At 50.1% G+C, this 27,200-nt stretch overlaps 1 protein-coding gene across 1 annotated transcript in view; it reads right to left on the reverse strand.

Annotated features, from left to right (window-relative positions):
- Positions 1–27,200, reverse strand: part of POC1A (POC1 centriolar protein A) — a 71,641-nt gene that overhangs the window by 20,065 nt on the left and 24,376 nt on the right. Inside the window, exon 7 of the mRNA XM_049776713.1 lies at positions 27,082–27,177. Coding sequence (XP_049632670.1) covers positions 27,082–27,177 — 96 coding nt within the window. The remainder of the gene's footprint in view (positions 1–27,081; positions 27,178–27,200) is intronic.

A 27,200-nucleotide genomic window follows, 5' to 3' on the forward strand; every position in this document is an offset into this window, starting at 1 on the left:
AAGGAGACGGCCCCTCAGTCACAAGTCCATGCTTGGAGGGAGAGGGAGAGAGAAAGTACAGGGAGAGGAAGGGCCCGCAGCAGGATTAAGTGGAAAACTACTAGCAAACCTGAGAAAAATGAGTTCCAAATTTGGGTGAGAAATGGGAGTATAGCAGTGCTCCCACATCCAGCCTGCTTCCCCTTCCAGGCCTTCTTTTTGGTCAGTCAAAGCACCTGGCAATGTGGGGGACAGAGGGAGGCAGGCAGTCCAGTGAGTACCTTTGATTGGATAGTAGAGACAGACCCTTGGGGAAGTTGGGCTGGCCACCAATTCACCATGTGGCCTGAACCTTCTGGTAATGTCTCAGGGGTTCAGAGACCCTGAAGCCAGCCTGGAAGTGAGGCTACCGTCCTCCAATTTAGCTCAATGTCTCCCTACATGGGCAGGCTTCTGTTTGGCTTCCTTGGGCCCCCGCAGCTGTGGTCCTAACCTGAGGGGCTGTTCTGAGTTGCTCTGATGTGGATTCCCAGAAAACAGGTATATCTGTGACTGACCCATCCGAGTGGGCCAGTCAAGACAAGACACCCTTCCCAGGGCTGGAGCAAAAGCATAGCGGTAGGGTGTTTGCCTTGTATGTAGATGACTTGGTACAGACCCGGGTTCAATCCCCAGCATCCCATATGGTCCCCCAAGCCTGCCAGGAACGATTTCTGAGTGCACAGCCAGGTGTGACCCCAAAACAAAGCAAAACAAAAACAAGACACCCCCATCCTCAGAAAAGTACTGAGCTGCTTCAGACAGAAAACTTCAGGCAAGGGTGGAATTCCAGTGCCAGAGGTCTCTGCCTAAGATTTATCAATAACCAAAAGCAGAAAAATATCTCCCCTCCAACGGCCCCGGGACCAGAGAAATAGCATGGAGGTAAGGCATTTGCCTTTCATGCAGGTCATTGGTTTGAATCCCAGCATCCCATATGGTCCTCCGAGCCTGCCAGGAGCGATTTCTGAGCTTGGAGCCAGGAGTAACCCCTGAGCACTGCTGGGTGTGACCTAAAAACCAAAAAATCCCCCATCCCTGCCCAAGGAAATTCCTGAGGGGATTCAGTGAATCCCCCTAGAGCGAGCCACTGCTCTCCACACAGATAAAGGTTCTGGAGCCAGGAAGCTCTTGCATGTGCTTGGCAGGGTGAGGTTTGGGGGCCCCCAGGGCCACTGGCAGCGGATGTCCAATTTTGGTCTTTGAACACTTGATGCTCAGAGGTTACTCCTGGTGGTGCTCTGAGGACCACCAGTGGGAGGAACTGAATCTGGAAGGTTTCACACGGGCTTTAGCCCAAGCCTTTTCAGCCATCTCCTTGGCCCTGAGGCAGTGCTCTGGGGGTTTTGGGTCTCTCCTGGCCAACTAGCCAGCAGGGGACTAACCAGGGCCACACCCACACACTGGGTCCCCTACGGCTGTACCCAGCCAAACTCAAGAATGGGCTGGTGTGAGAATGCAAGGCCTACTCCTTAGCCCCTGGGCTGTCTCTCTGTCCCTTGCTCTTCTTCTCTTGGGCATGCTGTGCTTGATGAGGCACACAAGCTTAGCTGTCCCCAAGGCCCTGTTCACCCAGAAATGCAGTCACACTTGTGGCCCACATTTTTTTTCTCCTTCTCCCTCCCAGTTTTGGGGCCACCCCCAACAGGGCTAGGAGTTCTATACCAGTGCTTGGGAAACTAGGCAGATCCAAGTCCCCTGCATGCTCTGCACAGTCCAATGAGCAATCTCTCTCTCCAACCCAGAGCTAAGACTTTCTTTTTTTTGGGGGGGGGGTCACACCCAGTGGCACTCGGGTTACTCCTGGCTCTGCGCTCAGAAATTGCTCCTGGCAGGCTTGGGGGACCATATGGGATCCTGGAATCGAACCCGGATCTGTTCCACAATCAAGGCACAAACAAGGCAAACATTCTACTGCTGTGCTACCACTCTGGCCCAAGCTAAGGGTTTTTAAACCACAATTCTCCTAAAGAACATTCCAGACGGTGGCATTCTTCACTCCCAAACTGGCCCTCCAGGGCACTCTGGGAATTCTGGAATAATGTTGAAGACTTCTGCCCCAGATCTTTTTTTTTTTTTTTTCTCCCTGCAATATTCCTCCCCATCAAGCTGGATTGAGAGCCTTTAAAATAAATATCTTGTTGTTTTGGGGCTGCCCCAGATCTTATTCCCTAAAACTTAAGCCAACTCCTGCCTTATCTGAAATTGGGGGTGTCCTTGTCCACCCATTCTCTCTGCTCTCCAAGCACCGCCCCCCTCCAAACACAATGCAATGCAAAACCCCTCCTCAGCGTCTTACGCACCCAAACCTGTCCCTACCAGTGCCGTGTCCTCTAGCCAGGGCACATGAGCATGAGGAATCCATCCATGTGTGCCCTCCCCAACTCCTGATGGAACTCATCACCCCTGTTCTTCCTGTACCCAGGACACCCCAGGGATCACAGATAACCAAGTCTCTCAGAGCACAGGCTACCCTACTCAATACTCCCCTGATGCCAACTCAACGCTGGGACCCTGTAGAAGGGACCCTGGCTGTGACAGGGCTCCCTTGTCCACAGCTTGGGCACAAGGACACAAAACTGCCTGCAGAGGCCCACTGGCACCGTCTACATCTCCTGTAAGGCTGCCCATCTCCTGGGAGACCCCAAAGCCCTGCCTATGAAACTGCTCTGTCCTGGATGCCTTCACCTGGCTAGCATCAGAGTCCCTGAGAAGAACCAGCCCAGAATAGGCTCCTTAAGTGGTCCAGGGGGTCAGAGGGCCATTCCCACACAGGCCCTACCTGCATATTTTTCCTCATTAGGAAGTGCTCTTATTTCAAGATAAACACTTGAGCTCACACTGACTAGAAATTGAAAAAATGCAGGCCCTGTGCATACTGGAGAGCCTGAACTCGAGACAGAGGCTGAGGAGTGTGGGAGAAGACAGGAATGGAGCCATGGTCACACCCCCAGCATTAGTGTGTTTGCTGGGGCGCTGTGGTGATTTCATATTGCCTGGCTCCTAGGTTGGGGGTGTTTCCCCATCCTCGGGAATCATCACACTTTTAGATCTCCATCTTGGCACAGAAGCCATCCCCCTAGGAACTGTTTCAGAGTCTCAACAGGGCACTAGTCTGGTCAATGTGTCCCCGCTCCAGTCTCAGCAGTTCTGTCAGAGATAGAGGAGCACAGGCAGGAAAGAACAGTAGCTTAGAAAGGCCTTGGCATGGGGCCAGAGAGATAGCACAATGGTAGGGTGTTTACCTTGCACGCAACCGACCCAGGACAGACAGTGGTTCAAATCCTGGCATCCCATATGGTCCCCCGAGCCTGCCAGGAGCGATTTCTGAGTGCAGAGCTAGGAGTAACCCCTGAGCACTACGAGGTGTGAACCCCCTCCAAAAATAAGGCCTTGGTTTGGGGCTGGAGTGAGAGTAGTGTGGGTAAAGATGCTTGCCTTGCACATAGGGGAACCAGGTTCAATCCTTACTACCATATACCACATATGGGACCATATCCCATATGGTCCCCCAAGCCCATGAGGAGTGCAGAGCCAGGAATAAACCTTGATTAAGCACCACTAGATGTGACCAAAAAATAAAAGTGAAGAACAACCTTGGCAGTCCTCTGACCACCCCAGACCAGAGGCATTATCTCTCCAGGCCAACAGCCTCATCTATAAAGCCAGTTGCTGACTGGGCCCGGCCTTCAAAAGGCTGGACTGTGAGAAGCATCCCCATATCGTTCCCGAGAAATGTTTCCGGTCTTGTGCCAGCCACCTCCAACGGACCTCTCTTCCAAATACACCGTTGAGTACCTGCAGCTCCCTCAGCAAAGGACACAGCGGAGAGACTAACACCTACTGTCCTTGGGAGCCAGCGGGCAGTAGGTGTGTCACTGCCTGGCAAGGAGGAAATGGAAATTCTGCCTGTCTCTACGGAAGGAGCCAGACATGACAATGACAATGTTGATGTGAGCATCTGAAGCACAGTGGCAAGAGTGGGGACAAGTAGGGACCAGGGGCACCTTTGCCTTTCGAGACAGGTAACTTCCTGCTGAGATAGCTGCGAGGAGTGCTGAGGCTGGGAGAGGCTTCAGAAGTCAGGACTGTAGGCCGTATCATGCCCTTTTTTGTTTTTTTGTTTTTTTTGGTTTTTGGGTCACACTCGGCAGCGCTCAGGGGTTACTCCTGGCTCTATGCTCAGAAATCGCTCCTGGCAGGCACGGGGGACCATATGGGACTCTGGGGTTCAAACCACCATCTGTCCTGGGTCAGTTGCATGGAAGGCAAACGCGCTACTGCCGTGCTATCTCTCCAGCCCCTGTCATGCTTAAATGATTCCACTTTACAAGAGAGGAAACTGTGGCTGACATAGGAAGTGAGGCCACAGGACTCACACACAAGTTCAGGTGTGCCTGCTCTGGGCTCTTGGCTCTGGCCACACTTCCGGATCCAGGCTTGTCTTCTGTAGGACACAGTTCTTTTCTGCCTCCTGGTCCACAATACCTCTCGGACAAGGTGCAACAGCAGCGACACAACACTCAGCAGTGAAGGGGGCAGCTGTGCTGTCTACCTGCCACCTACAGGCTAGGGTTTACAAAGCTCCTTTCACTGAATCCCTGACAGTGACCCTTGGTATTTGGCATTATTAGAAACCTTATTTTTTCAGGTGAGGAAATAGGCTGAGAGGTACATGGAGCCCAAATAACCTATCAGTGACAGAGCTGGAACCTAAACCCAATGTGGTCTCAGCTGGCTTCCCACAGCACAGACACTCTCCCATTCCTGTGGAGTCCTAGACCAAACACATATGATATCACTCCCCTTCCTGTCCACAGGTAGTCACAGGTAGTGGTGCACAGAGATCCAACATCTTGACACAATCTAAATAAAAGGAGCCATAAACTGTGCACAACCTCCCCGTTTTTTATGAGCTCAGAAATCGCTCCTAGCAGGCTCAGGGGACCATATGGGATACCAGGGACCAAACCTGGGTTCATCCTGGGTCATCTACGTGCAAGGCAAAAAAGTCTTGCTGCTGTGCTATCCTCAGGTCCTCAACTCTTTTTTTTTTTTTTTTTTTGTGGTCTGAAATGTCAAGAGACAAAGCAAACATAAGGCTCAAATTAAATGCCTTAGCTGTTGGCCCTGGAGACACACAACTAATTATGATTAACATGGTAAGATTCTGGAAAATTTGGACAGCACAATGAGAAACTATTATTAATAATATTGTAAGCCAGGGCTGGAGAGATAGCATGGAGGTAAGGCATTTGCCTTTTATGCAGAAGGTCATCAGTTCGAATCTGGCTTCCCATATGGTCCCCCGGGCCTGCCAGGAGCAATTTCTGAGCATGGAGCCGAGTGTGACCCAAAAACCACACACACACACACACACACACACACACACAAAGCAAAACAAAAAATTTGGGGCCGGCGCAGTGGCCCTACAGGTAATGTTGCAAGTCAGCCCCTGATGAGGTTGACTGATGGAGGGATGGAGGATGAGGCCTTTCTCCTCCAGCTCGGACCACGCATCTGTTACCCTGTTCAGCCGGCGGTTCTGAGGTGAATGCGGTGGGAAGAAAGCCAACAGGCAGTCAGGCTTCCGAAGAAAACAGCTCTTTATTCCGTGAAGAGGCCGAAGCCAAAAGGTCTAAGAATAGGCCCTAGGAAAAAAGCCTTGCCTGTGGTAGCCTAGGACGGACCTCGGTTCAATCCCCCGGCGTCCCATATGATCCCCCAAGCCAGGAGCGACTTCTGAGCACATAGCCAGGAGTAACCCCTGAGCATCACCGGGTGTGGCCCAAAAACCAAATAAATAAATAAATAAATAAATAAATAAATAATATTGTAAGCCACAGAATCTCTGTTGTTTTTGGTTTTGGCCACACCCGGCAACACTCAGGGCTTACTCCTGTCTCGTAACACAAAAATTACTCTTAGTGGGCTCAAGAGACACCAGGGATGCCAGGAATCAAATCTGATGAGGCACATGCAAGGCAAGCATTTTACCAGACTCCGAACATGGAGCTGTCTTTTGGGGGTAGTCTATTACTCTCTTAATACTTCGATTAATATACATAATATATGGGGGCCGGAGAGACAGTACAGCGGTAGGGCATTTGCCTTGCATACAGCCAACACGAGACAGACCCGGTTCAATTCCCAGCATCCCATATGGTCCTCCAGCCTACCAAGGGCTATTTCTGAGCACAGAGCCAGACATAACGCCTAAGAGATGCTGGGTGTGGCCCAAAAACCAATCCATCAACCAATAAAGTAAAATACATATATATATATATATATTATATACTTGATATAAGTGTAAAATTTGTATACTGAAAACAATACATTGTGAAAGATATTTAAAAATCTGTGTCAGAGCCAGAGCAGTGGCACAGGACGTAAGGTTTCTGCCTTGCATGTGCTAGCCTAGGATGGACCACAATTCAATCCTCTGGTGTCCCATATGGTTCCCCAAGCCAGGGGTGATTTCTGAGCATATAGCCAGGAGTAACCCCAGAGCATCACCGGATGTGGCCCAAAAACCAAAAAATATTTTTAAAAATATCTGCATCAGAAAGATGGTAGCTGGGGTGTAAGGTCTTGCATCTTGCCTCCCTGGTTCAAATCACTGGCACCACATATGTTCCTTGAACACTGCCAGGGTCACTTCTGGGTGCAGAGCCAAAAATGGCATTCAGCACCGCTGGTTATGGTCCAAAAATGAAGGAAAGAAGAGAAGAAGGAAGAAATGGAAGGGGGAGGGAAAAAATGCAAAGACCAGCCTCCATGAAGAAACATACCGTGTGTGGACTAAAGACTCAATGTTAATATTTCAATTCTCCCTGAAATTATAGGAATTAAGATGCTAACTGTAAGATTTATTATTATTATTATTATTTGGGGACAGGGAATTGGGCCTACATCCAGCAGTGCTAACATGCCTCTAGACTCAGGGATCATTCTTAGTGTGTTTAAGGGTCTATGCACTGTGGTAGGGCGTTTGCCTTGCAAGAGGCCGATCTAGGATCAACAGTGATTCGAATCCCAGCATCCCATATGGTCTCCCGTGCCAGCCAGGAAGGATTTCTGAGTACAGAGCCAGAAGAAAGTCTTGAGCGTCTCCAGGTGTGACCCAACCCCCCTCCCCAAAAAGTGTGTGTGTGGGGGACTGTGCTTAGGGACCAAATATGAACCAGCTGCACACAAGGCAAATGTCTTAAATACTGCATAATATCCAAAAAAAAATACTGTATAATGTCTCTGGCTCATGATTATGGAAAGACAGGGGAACTAGAAGGAAAAATAAAAGACAAGAGAACAAGAAAACAAAACATTTTTTGAATAAAATTTTCTTTGTTTTATTTTTTTGTTTGTTTGTTTTTTGGGCCACACCCGTTGGATGCTCAGGGGTTACTCCTGGCTAAGCACTCAGAAATTGCCCCTGGCTTGGGGGGACCATGTGGGACACCGGGGGATAGAACCGTGGTCCTTCCTTGGCTAGCGATTGTAAAGCAGACACCTTACCTCTAGCACCACTTCACCAGCCCCTGAATAAAATTTTTTGAATAAAATTTTTCTAAGTGGTTCATTTGGCTGGGTGCCCACTCTGTAGGTGTGAGTCTATGTTTTATTTTTTTGTTTATTTTTTTTGTGTGTGTGGTTTTTGGGTCACACCCGGCAGTGCTCAGGGGTTATTCCTGGCTCCAGGCTCAGAAATTGCTCCTGGCAGGCACGGGGGACCATATGGGATGCCGGGATTCGAACCGATGACCTCCTGCATGAAAGGCAAACGCCTTACCTCCATGCTATCTCTCCGGCCCCTTTTTGTTTGTTTTTGAGCCACACCTGGTGGCACTGGAGTTACTTCTGGCTCTGCATTCAGAAGTTACTCCTGGTAGGCTCAGGTGACCACGTGGGATGCTTGGGATCGAACTGGGTAAACTACATGCAAGGCAAATGCCCGACCCACTGTGCTATTTATTGTTCTGGCCCCAGAGGCTGTGAGTTTCTTCCCCAATGTCAAGTTCACAGCTGAGTAAGATCCCTGATCACTGTGACCCCTGAGGCCACAACAAATGTGTGACCCAGCATACTGACCCCTGTGCATAGCAACCACAGCAACAACAGAGGAAGGGAAGGGGTGGGAAAATAATAAAATTAGAGGGATTCATGATATCTGACTGAAGATTTGATCTAAGGTTACAGCAATTAAGACTGTGGAGTATTGGGAAAAGAGACCCACAGTCTTCTGGTCAATTTTATTCATTTATTTTGGTTTTTGAGTCATACCCAGCGGCACTCAGAAATCGCTCCTGGCAGGCTTGGGGGACCATAAGGGAAGCCAGGATTTGAACCAGTCCTTCTGCATCTAAGGCAAATGCCCTACTGCTGTGCTATCTCTCCAGCCCCTAATTTTATATTTTTTCAACTTTATTTACCTATTGATTAACGGTTTCTGGGCCACACCCCGCGGCACTCAGGGATTACTCCTGGCTCTGCACTCAGAAATTGCCCCTGGCAGGCTGGGGGAGCATGTGGGATGTTGGGAATTGAACTGGGTCCCTCCCGGGTCGGCCACATGCAAGGCAAATGCCCCCTCCACTGTGCTCTCTCTCTGACCCCTGGTCAATTAATTTTAAACAAAGATATATAAATAACTCAGTGAAGAAAATAAATATCCCAACAACTGCTGGAATGAGTATACATCCATAAGCAAATGAATGAACTTTGGCAAATACATCATATCATTTCCAAAAGGTAGCTTAAACTGGATCTAAAACTAAACCTAAAGCCTGAAACTAAAATATGGATATAATTTTTCTTCTAAAAATATAGAAATAGGGGCCGGAGAGATAGCACAGCAGTGTTTGCCTTGCAAGCAGCCGATCCAGGACCTAAGGTGATTGGTTTGAATCCTGGCATCCCATATGGTCCCCCGTGCCTACCAGGAGCTATTTCTGAGCAGATAGCCAGGAGTAACTCCTGAGCACCGCTGGGTGTGGCCCAAAAACCAATATCTATATATAGAGGCTGGAGAGATAGTAGAGTGGTACAGCATTTGCCTTGCACGCAGTCAACCCGGGACGAACCTGGGTACGATTCCCGGCATCCCATATTGTCCCCCAAGCCTGCCAGGAGCGATTTCTGAGTGCAGAGCCAGGAGTAACCCCTGAGTGCTACCAAGTGTGTGTGTGAGAAGATCAATGAGGAAATTATTTATTGAAGATTCATCTGATAAAGGATGAATATCAAAGATATATAAGGCCCTGGTAGAACTTTATAATAAAAAATAAATCTAACTCCATTCAAAAATTGGGAAGAAGTGATGAACAGAGTCTTCCTCAAAGAAATACAAAAGACCAAAAGGCACATGAAAAAAATGTTCTAGTCACTAATCATCAGGGAGATGCAAATCAAAACAACAATGAGATATCATCTCACACCGCAGAGACTAGCACACATCAAAAAGAACAAGAACAACCAGTGCTGGTGCGGATGTGGGGGAGGGCGGAATGGACTCTCATTCACTGCTGGCAGGAATGTCTACTGGTCTGTTCCTTTTGGAAAACAATATGGACATTCCTAAATAATCTAGGAATTGAGCTTCCATTTCATCCAGCACTCCTCCTCTTGGAATATACTCCAAAGGCCCAAAAGCAAAATAAAGAAGAGATATTTGTTCCCCATGTTCCTTGCAGCACTATCCACCAGCACCAAAATATTGAAACAACCCAGTGTCCAAGAATAGATAACTGGATAAAGAAACTATATATATATATATATATATATATATATATATATATATATATATATATATATATAAAGTGGAATATTACTCAAAGAAAAGTTACAAAATCTATTGCTACATGGGGGTCCTAGAAAATATCATGCTGGGTGAAGTTAGTAAGGGGTGTTTGTGGAGAGATAGCAAGGAGGTAGGGCATTTGCCTTGCATGAAGAAGGAAGGTGGTTTGAATCCCATCATCCCACATGGTCCCCCAAACCTGCCAGGAGAGATTTCTGAGCACAAAGCCAGGAGTTACTCAAGTGCTGCCAGGTGTGACCCAAAAATAAATAAAAAGAGAGGGAGTGGCACAAAATGATCTCTCTCATATGTGGGATATAAAGAAAGGTAAGAGCAGGATAATTAAGACCCAAAGGCAATGAAACACGAAAAATGAGAAATAGTGTTCAGTTGGAAACATGCTATTTGAGGGCAACGGTCAACAGGGCAGAGAGAGGGCAATGTCTATATGAAGGGAAGAAGGAGATGCTGAAAGGAGGTGAAATCGCTCCTGGCTCGGGGGACCATATGGGATGCTGGGATCAAACCCATGTTGTGTCTTGGGTCAGCCGCATGCAAGGCAAATGCCTTGCCACTGTGCTATCACTCTGGCTCCATATATAAAACTTAAAAAAAAAGCACTTCACTGGGACTGGAGAGATACATGGAGGTAAGGCATTTGCCTTGCATGCGGAAGGATGGTGGTTCGAATCCCGGCATCCCATGTGGTCCCCGAGCCTGCCAGGAGCGATTTCTGAGCATAGAGCCAAGAGTAATCTCTGAGCGCTGCTGGGTGTGACCCAACAACCAAAAAAAAGGAAGAAAAAAATGCACCTCATATTTAGGGGACAGAGAGCACAGCAGTAGAGGTTTGCCTTGCACATGGTGGTCCAGGATAAATCCTGGTTCGATCCCCAGCATCCCATATGGTCCCTGAGGCAGGCACGATTTCTGAGCTCATAGCCAGGAGTAACCCCTGAGCGTCACCAAGTGTGCCCCACCACCACCAAAAATAAAATAAAAAAGCACTTCTAGTTGAACTGGTGGAGAGATCAGTATTGAAACATTCCATGCCTGAAACCCAATCAGGAATAATTTTGTAATTTCACCATGACTAAATTAAGAAAAAAATAAAAACCACACACACACACACACACACAACCCCCCCAAAAAAAAAAACAAACCCCAAAATCCAATACTCCATAAATTGCGAAACATTTTCACAAACCAACAGGAAATTTCTGTGGGAATGGCACTGGTCCTTGGACTCAGTACTGAAAGCCAGTACTGAGGCCCCCAGCATCCAGCATGGCTGACTCCCAAACACAACAGAGCATCACTAAGCATTAAGCATTATTGCCTGTCACTACACTGCTTGACAATGCCACACTGTCATCTACGCTTCAGACTAAAAATCACCTCACCCAGGGACATCATCAATAGGCAAAAACTCCGACACAATCTGTGAGGCCCTTGGCTAGTTTTCGGACTGATTTCCAAGTGTGAGAGGCCTGACTGGAGAAAGCACAGTGGCAGGGCATTTGCCTTGCATGTAGCCAATTCAGGATGGACAGTGGTTCGAATCCTGGCATCCCATATGGTCCGCCGTGCCTGTCAGGAGCTATTTCTGAGCGCAGAGCCAGGAGTAACCCCCAGTGCTACTAGGTGTGACCCAAAAGCCAAAAACCAAGGGAAAAAAAAAAAGCCCAAGTCATGTTCTAGTGCAGTTCAGTCCCCAAAGTCTCAGGGCTGGAGAGAGAGCACAGCAGGTAGGAAATGTGCCTTGCACTTACTCTACCTGGGTTCCATCCCTGGAATCCATATGGTCGCCCAAACACTGCTGGGAGTTAATTTCTGAGTGCCGAGCCAGGAGTAACCCCTGCAATTCAAAAACCAAGACAACCCCAAAGCCACAATCTCCTAGGTCATCAGATGAGCCCAACAGGGTTTCCCAAATAGTGGCCACAAGCCTATCCTGTCAAGCCTCAGCCACTTAGGGCTCCATACACAGCTGACACTCATAAGCAAACAAGGTCTTAGCACACTTGAGCAGGACCCGGCTATCTGTTCTTCAGAGATGTCATTATCTTCCATGTCAGACACCACCCACTTGAGAAGGGTAAATGAATTCTGTAACTGGGATCAATATATATATTCTTTTTTTTGGGGGGGGGGGGGAGGGGGTTTGGGCCATACCCGGTAACGCTCAGGGGTTACTCCTGGCTCTGTGTTCAGAAGTCGCTCCTGGCTCGGGGGACCATATGGGATGCTGGGGGATTGAACCGCGGTCCTTCCTTGACTAGCGCTTGCAAGGCAGACACCTTACCTCTAGCGCCACCTCTCCGTCCGACTGGGATCACTAACACCTGCTCATGGTGGAACTTTCTCCTCTTAATTTCTTTCTTTCTGTTTTGGTTTTTGGGCCACACCCGGTGACGCTCAGGGGTTACTCCTGGCTATGAGCTCAGAAATCGCTCCTGGCTTGGGAAGCATATGGGACGCTTATGGGAAGCATATGGGGATTGAACAGCAGTCCGTCCTAGATCAGCACATGCAAGGCAAATGCCCTACTGCTTGTGCCACCATGCCAGCCCCTTCTCTTAATTCTTACAAGGGAGCTTGCCCCTGCCTGGCCTGCTCTGGAAATGAAAACTGTCACGGGTGGGTAGATCATTCAGGAATTGGTCCATGGCTTGAGCCTGGGCCAGAGAGGGGACAGGCGCTAGACACAGCTCACCAGGCGGGCAATCACTTGGCACACCAAAGCAGAGCACAGTTTCCGGAGCAGGGCAGAGCAGGAAGGGACAAATAGCCCGCAGCAGTCTGCTCAGTGAGGGTGCTCGGTCTTAACCTTGGGCCTGTAGGTTTGGCAATTTGCCTCAGGGACAGCTGACAGGTACCACGTCTGCTGCCCATGAGCTAAGCACTGCCTGGTGAGGAGAGCATGGCAAAGGCGGAGCTGATGGGGCTTTGCCAGTGGGAAAAAGGGCCAGTGCTGTTCTCTCAGACTCAGGCTCAGAAAGCAACTCAATACTGTCTTCCCCACACATATTTACAGACCAGCCATGCTACAGCCTTGTCTGCCCTGTAATTTAGGGTTCCGGCCTGGAGTCCAACCAGAAGAAACTTCTGGTTCTAAACATAGTCTCTGAACACAAGAGGAATTTGGGTTTCTGAAACTCATCTAATTGTTTGGCATTCTTGCCAAGGTTTTTTTTTTTGTTTTGTTTTGTTTTGAGACAATCTGTAGATGGACATGGGGTTTGGTGACTGCTATGGGATTTTGCTCTCTAGTATGACAGACAAGAAAGGGCCTCTGCACTCCCCATCCTGGGCTCAGGAGATCAGGGCACTGGCACCCCAAAAAGCACTGTGTGAGCCAGGAAGTTGAGGCATGGCCTGGAGCCAACAGCAGTCTCTGAACTCAGACAAACTGCTCTAGAGTCAGGGGTCACAGTTAGGCCCAAAAGATATGACTTGAGGGGCCGGAGAGACAGCACAGCAGAAGGGCTGTTTGCCTTGCACACAGCTGACGAGGGATAGACCCGAGTTCGATCCCCACATCCCATATGGTCCCCAGAGCCTGCCAGGAGAGATTTCTGAGTTCAGAGCCAGGAGAACAGCACCGGGTGTGGCCTAAAATACAAAACAGAAACAAAACAAAGCAAAAAAACAAGATACCACTTGAACCCCCACCAGTGGAAGAGAAGAAGGTGTCTTTTCACTCTAGAATTATGAAAGGCTAGAGGCTGAGTCCAAAATGGAAGGCCAGGATCTGCACTTCCACTGGCTCACCTCACCCTCTCCTCAGAAAATGGTCCCTTTGAGGCCAAGATTCTGGATGCCTCTCAATTCCATCAATCCCTGGCCTGGCGAGAATGGGGGAGAAGTTAAATACACAAGCCAAAGAATCCCCTTCTCCTCCCCAGGGCCAAGGCAAGCCCAGAGTTCCAACTCCCCACAGGCAAGGGCTCCATTCCTGGGTTGGGCTCAGGCAGTGTTTCTAACTCGCCAGTGTCTCCCTTCAGTTCTCTGAGGAGAGTACCACACACAAGAGGGCTGATTCATAAAGCCATGGTTTTCAAAGGAGTGAAAGAAAAAGAGAACTGCTCTGGTACGCAGGAAATAGAAAGGCATTCCAGTGTCCAAACATGCCCCCAAGGGAAAAATGAGAGGGCAGGAAGGTCTGTGACTGAATGACTTGTCCTCAAGAGAGCTGTAGGGAGGAGAGCGGGCTCACCCAATGGGAGAAGGGCTAAGGGGTGGCACGCTGGTGGAGGCGCAAGAAAACAAGCAGAGCAGGCCATCATGCAGCCACACCATTCCTGAATGGCAGAAGAGGGTGCTGGCCTTCTGTTCTGAGGGCTCTGAGGGAACAAGAAAGCCTCAGGCCTTCTTTCCAAGTCATCAAACTTGAAACTGAATTCAACCAGAAACATACCCAGATGGGGAACAAGATAGAGAATGAGGGTCAGACCTGGGGCCTGAGCCATAACAGTGGGTAGGACATCTGACTTGCACATGGCGGCCTGGGTTCGAACCCCAGCATCCCATATGGTCCCCCAAGCCTGCCAGAAGTAATTTCTGAGCACAAAGCCAGGAGTAACTCCTGAGCACTGCTGCATGTGGCCCTCCAAAAAAAAAAAAAATTAAAGAAGGGAATAGAGCAAGGAGGGGTCTCTCCACCCAGCCAGACACCAGATGAAGTTGCAGGCCTGTGCTGACATCTGCCCTGCAGTGAAGAGCACTATGACTCTGGTACATTTATAGCTGTGATATGGCAATAAGCAGATGAAGCCCCCCGGAGGTCTCCACATTGGTTATCACTAGCTTTGAAGTGCTTCCTTTGCACTGGCCCTTGCTCAGTTCAGTTGCACAAATACCCCTATGGCCCGTGCTTGGGTGCTGAATATCTTAGGGCTACTCACCCCAATTATGAAACAAAAATACTCATCCCACACTCACCAAGGCACCCTGGGAGCCAGGGACTTCCTGGTAAGTGTTGACTATACTGCTCCCTGTTTCTTTCTTGTTTCTTATGATCAAAATACTTTAATTTCAAACTTAACCAAAAAAAACAAAAACATCGTTTAGAGAATTTCCACATATCCTTCCTCACCCAACTCCCCACCCAGCATTAATATTTTACATAACCACCAGCTCCATGATCAGACCATAAAATTTATGGCGGGATGACTCCATTAACTAAACTTTTGGTGGTTTTTGTTTGGTGTTTTTGTTGTTTTGGCGGGTCATACCTGGCGGCACTCAGGGGCTACTTCTGGCTCTGCGCTCAGAAATCGCTCTTGGCGGGCTTGGGGGATTATATGGGATGCCAGGGATCCAACCCAGGTCTGCCCCAGGTCAGTCTCATGCAAGGCAAATGCTGTACCACTGTGCTATTGCTCCGGCCCTTAGAATGGCCTTTTTTATTGAGTACAGAGACAACGCCCAGGTGGGGGAGTAAGAACAGAGTAAGGACAGATAGATCAGGCTATCCTGAGCCAGTCACGCCCAGGTTTACATGTAAGACAATCTCTGTTTTGGGGTAAAGCCAAGTTGTAAACAAACAGAAAGAAACCAGGAAGATGTTTGTTTTGGGTAAAATAAGGTGTAATCTAACAGTTGTTGTTGTTGTCTTGTCATCAGGCTGCATCTGGCAGTGCTCAGGGATTACTCCTGACTCTGTGCTCAGAAATACTCCCAGCAGGCTCAGGGGACCATATGGGATGCTGAGGATCGAATCTGCATACAAGGCAAATGCCCTACCTGCTATGCTATAGCTCCGGCTCCTGCTGGGCCAGAATTCTGCCTGAAATCGCACTCTATATTTATTCACTTCTTCACCCCCTATAATCTGTGTTAGTCCCCCAGTCTCCCCAGTCTCCCAGTCCCAAGGAATCTCGACAGCTTCGGAGAATGCCAGTCAGGTCAGCTTTGCTGTGAGAAGCCCTCATTCGGAGCAGTCTCCTGTCTTCTCATGACTGAACCAATTGACGCCATTTTGACAAGACCACTAAACCCAAGTGTATGATAAGATCACAGGGCTCCTCCGTAAAGGGCTGCCTCATGGCGTTGGCCTTAATCTCTGGATCAGTCTGTTAGGTATCTCCAGTACATTGATATTCCCCCTCTGTGGTTCATCTGGGGGTCCCAGGGCTTTCTCTGTAGAAGGAAATGCACTACTGCTGTTACAAACCGTGTCAGCCCAGCTTGCCCATGGCTGCAGCTGCCTCGCAGATGAGAGGCATCGCATGAAGAGGCGTGGCAGAGCCAATGTCTCTGGAAGATGCAGAAGCTCTCAGTGACAAAGAGGCACAGTAGCGCTCTATTTATAGTTCCACTTGAAGACAGCTCATTGTAATAACTACTGGAGTTGAATTTTTAAAACCTCGGAACAAAGGCCGGCTATTTTAAACTCTCCTTGAGCTCAGTTCAATGGAGAGCATTCGAGGCACCAAAACCACACCCGGGCATCACTCCCGAGCGTGGTAATTCATATTTTGTGCGGCATCACAGGACACGAGCCGAGCCTGCCAAGATTTCTGCATCCGGGTCTGGCCCAGGCTAACTGCAGAAGCCTTAGAGCAGCCAGCACCATGGCCCTGCATTGCCTGGGGAGGGGTGAAGAGAGGCCAGGAGACCCAGTGGTCACAGCCTCCCTTTCCTGGAAGGAAGCTGCACACAGCTGGTGGGAGCTGAGGTTACATCACAGCCCCACTCCTGACACACAACACACACACACACACACACACACACACACAAACACACACACCAGCTCCCCCTACAGACTGAGCAGAGAGACAAGAGATCCCCCAGGAATGCCATCTTAGGACAGCTGGTATTAATTGGCCCACCTAGATTTGATTATATATGTCGGAACCAGGGTGCTGTGGAATGCACAGAACACAAGCAATCCTGAGCACAGGGGGAGGGTAGAGCCTGTGGGTTCCTCCCATTTGGGGTCCCACTGCCCCAAAATTCAGCCAAGAGAGCTGAATCTGTCATCCACTGGGACCATGGTGAGAAGCAGAGATGTGGGGGTTCTCAAAATCTCACACACCCTATACAAAGAGCACAAAATAACATTTTTTGTTCGTTTGTTTCTGGACCACACCTGGAGGCACTCGGGTTGTCTGGCTCTGCACTCAGAAATGTCTCCTGAAGGCTTGGGGAACTATATGGGATGCCAGGGATCAAACCAGGTTTGGCCTTGTGCAAAGCAAAAGCCCCACAGGCTGTGCTATATCACTTCAGCCCCCCAAACAACATTCTTGACACAATGCAAAACAAACAAACAAACAAATAAATAGTAATTGACAAGGGAGCATTTGATATTAAGGAGTTATTAATTTTGTTGGATGCAAAAGAATATTACAGTTGGGGCCGGAGTGATAGCACAGCAGTAGGGCAATTGCCTTGCACATGGCTGACCAGAGATGGACCTGGGTTCGATCCTTGATATTCCCATATGATTCTCTGAGCCTGCCAGGAGCTATTTCTGAGTGCAGAGCCAGGAGGAACCCCTGAGCGCTACAGAGCATGGCCCAAAAACCAAAAACCAAATATATATATATAATACTACAGTTAAGTAATCAGGGTTAGATCTCCATTTAGGATAAAATAATACCTCAAACCTTTAAAAAAATGGCAGGGGGGAGATGAATAAAGAAGATGGGCAAAATGCTGGAGCACAGCGAAGGTTATGAGGGGTTGTCATCTGTTATTCTCTCAACTTCTTGTTCTGGCTCAAAATTTTCCACAACACAAAGGTTTTTCTGTTTTATTTTGCTTAATTAAAAAAGAAAGCTCCCAGATGACAGGAATGAGCTGCAGCAGCGGCGCTGAGGAGAGGGGACGGGACCCTGAGAGAGGCCCGGGCAGGCCCTCCCCATTCTGGGGGTCCTGGTACTTTCAAGCACATCTGCTGGACTCAGGAGTGCACGACCCCGCCAGGCACGGCTACCAAGAGCCCCAACGGCACCCAGAGCATTCCGTGAACTCTGCTGCAATGTCCGGACCTTCAAAGAAACTAATTTTGAGATAATCTCCATGGAAACCATCTATTCTGATGCTCTCCATGGCAACTGGGGAGAGAACATAAACATACGCATTATTCAACACCCTTCCACCACATGGGCAATACTGCCACCAGTCTGGAAAGTGTAAGTTGCAAAGGATTTGTTTTCCATTGAAAATAAAACCAACTTCTGAAACTTCTAGTCCAGACCTGCAGGTTCTCACACCCTTTGCTGCCAGTCGATGCCCTATGCCACCTGCCCCGAACTGACAAAACAGGCCAGAGAGAGGTTCGCATCGCCCAGGGCCATGAAGAAGGCGGTAAAGAAATCGCCAGGGCCTGTCAAGACCAGATTTGCACACAGCCCATGTTGCCAGCCTGCGGGCATGGGAGTCAGTGTGGGACCATGAGGCTCGCCCACACTGACTCCATTCTCATGTATTCAAAGGGAAATGACCAGGCATGTGCAGCGCCATAGTACCTGCAGTCCTGCAGAAAACGGGCCAGGCCTGGGAATATCTGGCAGAAGGGAAGGGTTACTGCAGCAAGGAGGGCATGACCAGGTCAGGTTGGGTGAGAAGAGAGGCCACAGGGGCCAGAGATATAGTCAGTGGTAGGGCATTTGCCTTGCATGCAGCCGACCTGGGAGAAACCTGGGTCGATCCCTGGCATCCCATATGGTTCTCTGAGACTGCCAGGAGTAATCCCTGAGTGTCGCCAGGTGTGGCCCCAAAACTAAATAAATAAATTAATCATTAAAAAGAAGAGAAAGGCCACAATGCAACACAGCCAGACAACATAACCAGGTCTAAGTCGTCCCACTTCTGCCTCACAGCTTCCCTTCCCAGAGCTCTAGTTGAAAACAAAAGAAAACAAGATGGTCCCATGCCAGCGGCCTCCGTTCTTGCCCACTCACTCTGCTTTGCATCACCCACATGGCAGGTGCAGAAGGAACATGTCTGATGAGACCACAAACATTTGTCATCTCCATCAGCAATGTGAAGCCTCCATCGGAGACCCCAAGACTAAAATGAAAAGAGCCACAGGCGAGAAGCTTGCCTTGCCCTCTGGGGCTTTGGAGGACCCTCCTGTTCTCTAGTCTGATTTTGGGGCCCCCATTGCGCAACTGTGGAATCTCCAGTGATTTTTTAATTTTGTTTTGTTTTTTTTTTGGGGGGCCACACCCGTTGTTGGTGCTCATGGCTTATTCCTCTCTCTGCATTCAAATCAGATCACTTGGCAGGATCCCTCCTGGTAAACTTGGAGGACCATATGGGGTGCTGGGGATGATCAAATGCAGATCAGCTACATGGAAGGCAGTACCCAACTTGCTGTACGACCTCTCCAACGCCTCCCCCACTGATCTGACCACAAGAAGAAAGGAAACCAAAAGGAGTTCTGAGATGCAGAAATCCTGGGGTTATAGAGCTCCAGGAGCAGGAGTCCACCCCAGGGTCCTGAGCCACACCACACACAGTAGCCCATAATGGCCTCCAGGGTTCCTCTGAATTCTGGTTCTGCCCTACAGCCGGGCTGCCTTCACTGGGCCCAGCCTGGAGCTCTATGAATACCTCCCTCGGGTGTGAGTCACTGAACAGCCTGCCAGGAAAAACCAGCTTGCTTGTGGAGTGAATGGGAATTTTCTAAGGGTAGGAAACTACCAAGGGGCCCCCCAAAGGCAGCTCAGAGAATATTCAGCTCCTATCACATGTCCCAGCTTCATCATTTGCACTCCTGTGACCAGGTCTCTTCAGTACTTGTTCGTGCTCGTTAGCAAGGGTCACTAACCCTAAGAGCTCCACAAAGACCTCTGTTACCCAGAGGATGGGAGAAGTGTCACCAGAAGGAAGAACAAGCCCTTCTCAGCCTCGGGAATCTCATATGCCAGTTTCCCTCCAGGTCCAGCAGGTGGAGGGATTAAAATTGACCAGGCCTGGGCTGGAGTGATAGCACAGTGGCAGGGCATTTGCCTTGCACACAGCTGACCCAGGACGAACACGAGTTCGATCCCCGACATCCCATATGGTCCCCAAGCCTGCCAGGAGGGATTTTTGAATGTACAGCCAGGAGTAACCCCTGAATGCTTCTGGTGTGGCCCCAAAACAAACAAAAACAGAGTAGGCCCCAGATCAGCAATAGTAGCTGTACCTAATATATTGTAAGAAGGGGCTGGAGAGATCGTATAACAGATAGGGTGTTTGCTTTCCATGTGTCCCACCCAGGTTGGATAGCTGGTATATATGGGCTCCTGAGTCTTCCAGGAGTGATTACTGAGCACAAACCAGAGTAAGCCTGAGCACAGTCAGGTATGGCCGCCTCCGAAAATAATAAACTGCAAGAGGGACTAGAGAGAAAATACAGAGGAAAAGATACTCGCCTTGCTCACACCCAACCTATGTTTGATTCCCAGTATCCCATATGGTCCCCAAGCCATGCCAGGAATGAAACCTGAGTGCAGAGGCAGGAGTAAGTAAAGAACACCACAAATATGGCCCAGAAACAAACAAATAATAAAATAAAAATTTGTGAGAATGGCAAATTCTCAGGGCTGGAAAGCTAGTTCAATAGGCTGGGTGCATGCTTTGGCTGATGGAGGTATATAGCCCACCCCCCCCAAAGCACTACAGAGTGACCCCTAAAGCACAATGCAATGTGGGAAAGAGCCCATGAACCCACTGGGTTTGGCCAAAAAGAAAACATTGTAAGAAATACTAAAACTTGGGGCCAGAGTGACAGCACAGTGGCAGGACATTTGCGCTGCACACGGCCAACCTGGGACAGACCAGGTTCAATCCCCAGCATCCCATGTGGCCCCCTAAGCCTGCCAGGAGCGATTTCTGAGCACAGAGCCAGTAGTAACCACTGAGCATAGCGGGGTGTGTCTCCCCTCCCCCCAAATACTAAGTCTTCTTTATCTCTCACCTCCTTCCTAGTAGTCCCATGGAACTAAACCACTCACCCAACCCCACCCCCCCAGAGCATTTTCCAGCACTTCCCGCAGGAATAGGATGGGGTCCTACAACCCAGGAGGAACCTCTGTCTCTACCCAACTCCTTCCCCATCTTGGAAGGATCAGCTCACAAAGCAGAAAAATGTTAAGAGCAAGAGCTGCAGGCTGGCGAGAGAAACCAGCTGCAGAGATGGGGGAGAGAATTACATTGGGCATGGCCCCAGCCCTGGCTCAAATCAACATACGGAAACTGTACAGCTCCTACTACCAACCAAGTTCTCCAAGTAGTTCCGAGCATTAGAATTTTTTTTTTAGCATCACTCCTCCTTCCTGGAAAGTCTGCCTAAGATCTTTGCTAAGACAGTCACTCTGGTGAGAGCCTCTGCCCCTACCCCAGGAAACTGTCTGGCCTCTAGGTCTCCCCACTGTCTGCTGTCCTGAGCCCAGTCTTAGGTGGGTCCCCGTGATCTGCAGACACCCACAGAACAGCAAACTTGGGGTCTTGGAGGAAGGATACCTGGGATGGATTCCCGGGAATGAGGAAATGTGGACGCCAAGGGGACACACACATAGGTGACAGCAGATTGTCTGAGGCTCCAGCCTGAGCCTGCAGTAGCCTTGGAGAGCCTCTTTATCCCACTGGAAAGTGGGGTGCCTCACTGTTCTTTTCCTGTCAGGGTGCTCCTACTTGTGTTAACAGAAGCCAGAGTCTTGCACCCCATGCCGGAGCCTGGGCCACTCAGCAGTGACCTGAGTTGAGGTTCCACTGTGTCTACAAAGGCAGAGCTCTCTGGACACATGTGGACAAAGGGCCCTTGTTTCCATGTCAGCCCAATGGCAAAGCAGGCAGGAAGGGCCCCTGGGGAGCATCTGCTGGGCTTGACATGGTGTGGAATATGAAGGCACAGGTGAGTCCCCAGAGGATATCCTGGGAGTCTGGTCCCATAAACCATCTCTTTTTCCAAGATGTCTTAGTGTCTGGGGGCTATTGTGACTCATCCCCTTCAATGGTCTTGAAAAACATGGAGTTGGAATTGAGGTCAAGAGGAGGCAGGAGAGAGGCTCGTCTCTGAGGCACAAGAGTGTGGGTACCCTGAGCACCCACGCACTGCCCTCCAGGTCCCCTTGGCTCCAGTGACTGAAGACAAACCAGCCAGCTGGGACCACAATTCTTGGTGAAAGGACCAGTCCCCCAGGACCTGAGGGCAGGGGAAGGAGCCCTTCCACTTTGGTCCTCTATTCCCTACACAAAAACTGGGTGAGAACCTGGGAACGGCCTTCTGCATGGGTGCTAGCAGGGGTGAAGGCTCAGGAACCCCAAAATCAAATCCAACCCTGGGCAGCACTGAGAGCAGACACAAAGGAGTTGATGGTGGAGTACACAGGAAGGAGGGAGCCCATCCGCCATGAAAGCTCTGCCCATCGATCTCAACTCCTTGGGCTCCTCTTCCTGGGACAGTTCTGGCCATGAGACTATCCTGGGGGCAGGGGGACAGCAGGTGGTGACACCCACCTCCCAGGGCTGCTTTCCTGTGTGGGAGCAGAGGACTGGGTCTCTTGACCTTTATGGGTAATGCCGGGGTGGGGTGAAAAGTAAGCTGAGGGTTATGGGGAGGGGGCACTTTCTGTTTTCTTACAGAAGGCAGACTTTCAGGGGGAGTGCTGGGTGACTCCACCACTCCCTGAAAAAGGATCGGTAGGCTAAGTCTATGCCCTCACAGCCTACAGACAACAGCCAGCATGGGAGAAGGTCCAGGAAACAGAACATTCCCCCACTACAGCAGGCTCGGAACCCACGATTACCCTGACTGGGCAGAGGCCCCATCAGCTCACAGGAGGACAGAGGAAGGAAGAGGAAGATTTTAAAAATAGCTACAAATGGGTGAACACTTGCCATGAGCCAGGGCACAGGGCCAAGTCCCAGCTAGCACCGTCCACCTAGGACGTCACCCGAGGGCCAGAGCTCTCCAGCTGAGGGAGAAGAGAAAAGCCCTTTGCCCCGGCTGACTTCAAGGCCCAAGCGTGAGGAGCCAGCCTCCAGGGTTTTGGTCTTACTGGATCACCCAAAACCTCCCCTCACCACCTGTGTACTCTACTCCCAGGCACATGCTGGCAATCTCGGGGTTTGGAAGGAGGGCACAGGTACAAGTCAGTACCGTCAAAAGCACCTGTCTATTTAAAGCTGTTTAAAAGGTTTCTGTGGCTGAGGCAGACGTCTCTTCTGGGACAGTATGGACTGAGGAAGCAGGTGCCAAGTCCAAGGCCGGCCAAGACACGATGGTCTTTGTGCCCTAGGGACAGATTTCACCAAAGCACAGAGCTCAAGAGGGAGGGACCAGTAAGGGCCCAAACACCTCCTGCAGAGAGCTCACGAGACCCCCAAAGCCCCACACCAATTCCTCTTGAAGAGGCCCCCCAAACCCCCACACCAATTTCTCTTGAAAGGCGCTCAGCTGCCTGCCCGTGGACCTTTCTACTTTTCTCCAGCCTGGCAGGAGTCGTGAGGCGAAGTTTCCTGCTCTCCTCCCCCAGACAGGGCTGAAGTCCTTCCTCTGCAGCTTCCCAGCTCCAGCCCTAAAAAGCCTGGCGCTTCCTCCACACCATGCACCAAGCCCAAGAAGGGGAGAAAATGGAACCTATTCTTCTCATTCTGAAGGGCTGCGAAATGGCTTATGCTTTCAACATGAAATGTAACTAAAAATAAGCTGCAAATTTCAACCAGGGGTTGAAAATAGCTCTGGCGGTGAACAGAGCTCTGTTCAGAGTGGGCTCAAAGATGTCCTTCATTCCAAAAGTCAGGGTTGAAGGCCATGGCAAGGGACAGATCCTGGCAAGGCAGAGGGATGGTCACAGGCTTGCAACCTCTCTGGCTCTTAGAACTGCCTGTCCTAAATGCCACATTCTAACAGGTACTTGCTCAGGAATTCAAGACCAGTCTATGATCTTAAAAGTTCCCAAATATTTGGCCGGAGAGATAGCACAGTGGTAGGACATTTGCCTTGCATGCAGCTGGCCTGGGAGAGACCCAGTTTGATTCCCAGAATCCCATATGGTCCCCCGAGCCTTCCAGGAGTGATTTGTGAGCACAGAGCCAGGAGTAACCCGTGATCATCACCAGGCCCCAAAACAAAAAACAAAGAAAGAAACAAACCTTGAGGCCAGAGCATAGTAGAGCAGATAAGACACTTGCCTTGCATGTAGCTGACCTGAGTTCCATTCCAGCACCCCATATAGTCCTCTAAGCCCTACCAGGAGTAACCCCTCAACACTGCCAAGTATGGCCTAAAAGCTGAAAGATAAAATAGAAAAACAAGCAAAGCCAAATACCCATGCATATCTCAAACACAGCTTTAGGGACCACCACCCAGACCCAAAGGGACCAGGATCATTACACTGGAAAGCCCTGGAGAACAGGGGTACTATTTTATTTGTTTGCTTTTGTTTTGGGACCACACCTGGTGATGCTCAGGGGTTACTCCTGGCTATGCATTCAGAAATCGCTCCTGGCTCGGGGGATCATATGGGATGCCGGGGGATCGAACCCGGTCTGTCCTAGGTCAGCTGCATGCAAGACAGATGCCCTACCGCTTGTGCCACTGCTCCAGCCCCATCAGGGGTACTTCTGGGAGCGTGAGAAATGAAGTCCCCCCACCCCAATAGTCATCACCCCGCTTGATAGCTTCTATCTCAGAGCCAGGACGCCTGGAGTCAGGCAGGGCAAGAACACACTCCAATTGTGAAGAAAGTTGAATCGCCAAAGGCCTTTATTGGTTATTCACCATCACTTCTGGAATATTCCAAAGCTGAATGGCCAGACAACAAAAAAGGCTTCTGTTAGGAGTCCAGGCTGAGGCCCAGGTCAGACTTCCCCGAACACCAGCCCCAGCCCCAAGATGCAGAGTACAGGAGGCCACAAGCTCACTCTGCACACACAGAGAACATGGAGGGGCTGTCTTCATACCATCCTGTGCTCCTGACTCCTCCCGCTGTGGGCCAGGTCATTCCTCTGTAAAGCCAGCCTCATTTCTGGGTTCATCCCAGCAGGACACGTGCGTTACTTGACTGGGGGTAGGGAAGTGGTGGTGGGGGACAACTCTGCCCTCACCTTACCCATGTGGCAATACCCAGACATTTTCAGTTGTCAAAACTAGGGAATAGGTCATGCTACTGGCTCCATGGGTCGAGGCCAAGGATGCTGAGAACACAGCAATATACACCAAGGCCCACAGAGGGTGAACAGTGTCAGGTGGGAACCCCAGCATTACTGGTGACAGCTGAGCCATAGCTGGTCGCACCTGTCTGAGCCTGGCACCAGACTATAGTCACCTGAAGCAGTCCCAGGTGCCATCCCACACCTAGAGGGGATCTGAGTGCCCTCGAGGCCATGGGGGCTCAGGAAGAATGAGAGCTGTGCCTGAAACCACATCGCGGGGTTCAGCTCCGCATCAACTTGCCCACAGAGCCCCTGTGGTGAGGCTCCAAGGACCAAACAAGCCTCCATGGGTCTGAAGGCAGCGAGACAAAGGGTTTCCTGAGCTCTGGGAGCAGCTCGCCTGCCCAGCCCGGTTTCCTGAACTTCATACCATCTGCTCAGATTAGGCCCCACAGCTGAGGGGGGGAAGCACAGGTGCCTTCACCCCGTCTCTGAGTGGGGTTAAGAGGATAGAGGTCTTTCCAGGGAGGACAAGGACAATGGGCTCTCCCCACTGCAGTACCCTTTGTCACCTGCAGTTCCTAGATCAATCTGCACTGCTCAGAGGGGCCAGGCCTATGGGTTCCCAGGTCCATGCATATGGCTAAGCCTTGAGCATTTCATCTGTGAGGGGAAGCGACTCCTTCATCCAACCATTCTGACAGGGCCAGCACACGTGGAGGGCAGGGCTGGGCCTGGCTCCCCGCTAGTGAATGGCCAATAGGGAGGAGGTGGGACCACGACATGGACCCTAGAGGCTCCTTAATCTCAACTATGGACAAAGCTTTTCTAGGTGCTGAAAACACACCCTACCCCCACTCCCACAAAGCTGAGGCCGAGAACTGCAGAGGGAGAATAAACTCCCCCTGACCAGAGGCAAGTCTTGAGAGAAAAGCCTCATATTCCAACCTGGCCTAGAGGTCACCCCAACTCAGGAGGAGGGGGAGGAGGGCACAGAAAGCCGAGGAAGGTTCCTGCCTTCACAGGGGAAAGTCACTTCCTGCTGCTGGGGCCAGTTTCCAGGAGGGAAGGAGACATGCTGCCTCTGTCCGGGATTTAAACAGCCTGTGGTCATAGGGAAATAAAACCTGTAGGCCCCATACCCTTGGCTTTAAAATTTTATTTATTTATTTTGGGGTGCTCAGGGGTTACTCCTGGCTCTGAGCTCAGAAGTTACTCTTGGCAGGCTCGGGGGACCATATGGGATGCTGGGGATTGAACCCGTGTGCAAGGCGGATGCCCTACTCGTTGTGCTATATCGCTCCAGCCCCTGGGCTTTAAGTTTTATTTCAGTGACTTTATTCAGTAAGAATTTATTAATTTCGGGACTGGAGTGATAGCACAGCAGTAGGGCGTTTGCCTTGCACACAGATGACCCAGGACGGACCTGGGTTTTTATCACCAGCATCCCATATGGTTCCCAGAGCCTGCCAGAAGTGATTTCTGAGCACAGAGCCAGGAGTAATCCCTGAGCACTACCAGTGTGCCACCCCCCAAAAAGAATTTATTAGTTATCAACCTTCCCCTAAAATTTCATCTAGGGCCAGAGCAATATACAGTGGGTAGGGTACTTGCTTTGTACACGGTCAACTCAGATTTTGCTCCAACGCCAAAAGGATTTCATCAGAAATATTGTCAGCGCCGAATGCCCTTTAACCAACAAAGGTACTAAGAATGTTTTGTGGCCTGTGGCCGAGAAACTTCCTCCCCCACAATAAAAAGAGGAAGTGAGAGAGACAAGACCAGCGTCCTCCCCATTCGTTTCAGTCATGGTTGCAAGCCCGGCACCTCTAGGAACTCTACTTGTTGGTCCTGGGGTTCAAGGTATGGCATGGGACAGCCATTTCCCTCATCAGGCCACAGTCCCCTGTGAGTTCCGGGGGCACACCCACTTCACACAGTACAGTGCTAGGCAGCCTGCAGGCCATCCTAACCATCGCTTCACATGGTCTGTTCCCTCCGGGTTTGAAATAAAGTACCCCAGTGCCAAAGTCTTCTTTGAGGCCTCACTAAGGTCTTTCTCCATGCGGGGAATGAGCTGCCAGACCCCCGCCATCCCGAGCCCACAGCTGTTCGCCAGCAACCAGACAGAGGCACAGACCCAGTCAAGCTTGACAATGGCTTACCAGATTCCTGGAGGTGCCGCCAAGCATGGCTGGGGGCTTCTTCACTTTCGTGACTTCTCCAAAATTGACATCAAAGTTACTCTTCCAAACCATCACCTGTGGAGACACGGCAAAGACAT

The sequence above is a fragment of the Suncus etruscus genome, chromosome 7 (assembly GCF_024139225.1).
Source record: "Suncus etruscus isolate mSunEtr1 chromosome 7, mSunEtr1.pri.cur, whole genome shotgun sequence".
In the NCBI taxonomy this organism is placed as follows: Eukaryota; Metazoa; Chordata; class Mammalia; order Eulipotyphla; family Soricidae; genus Suncus; species Suncus etruscus.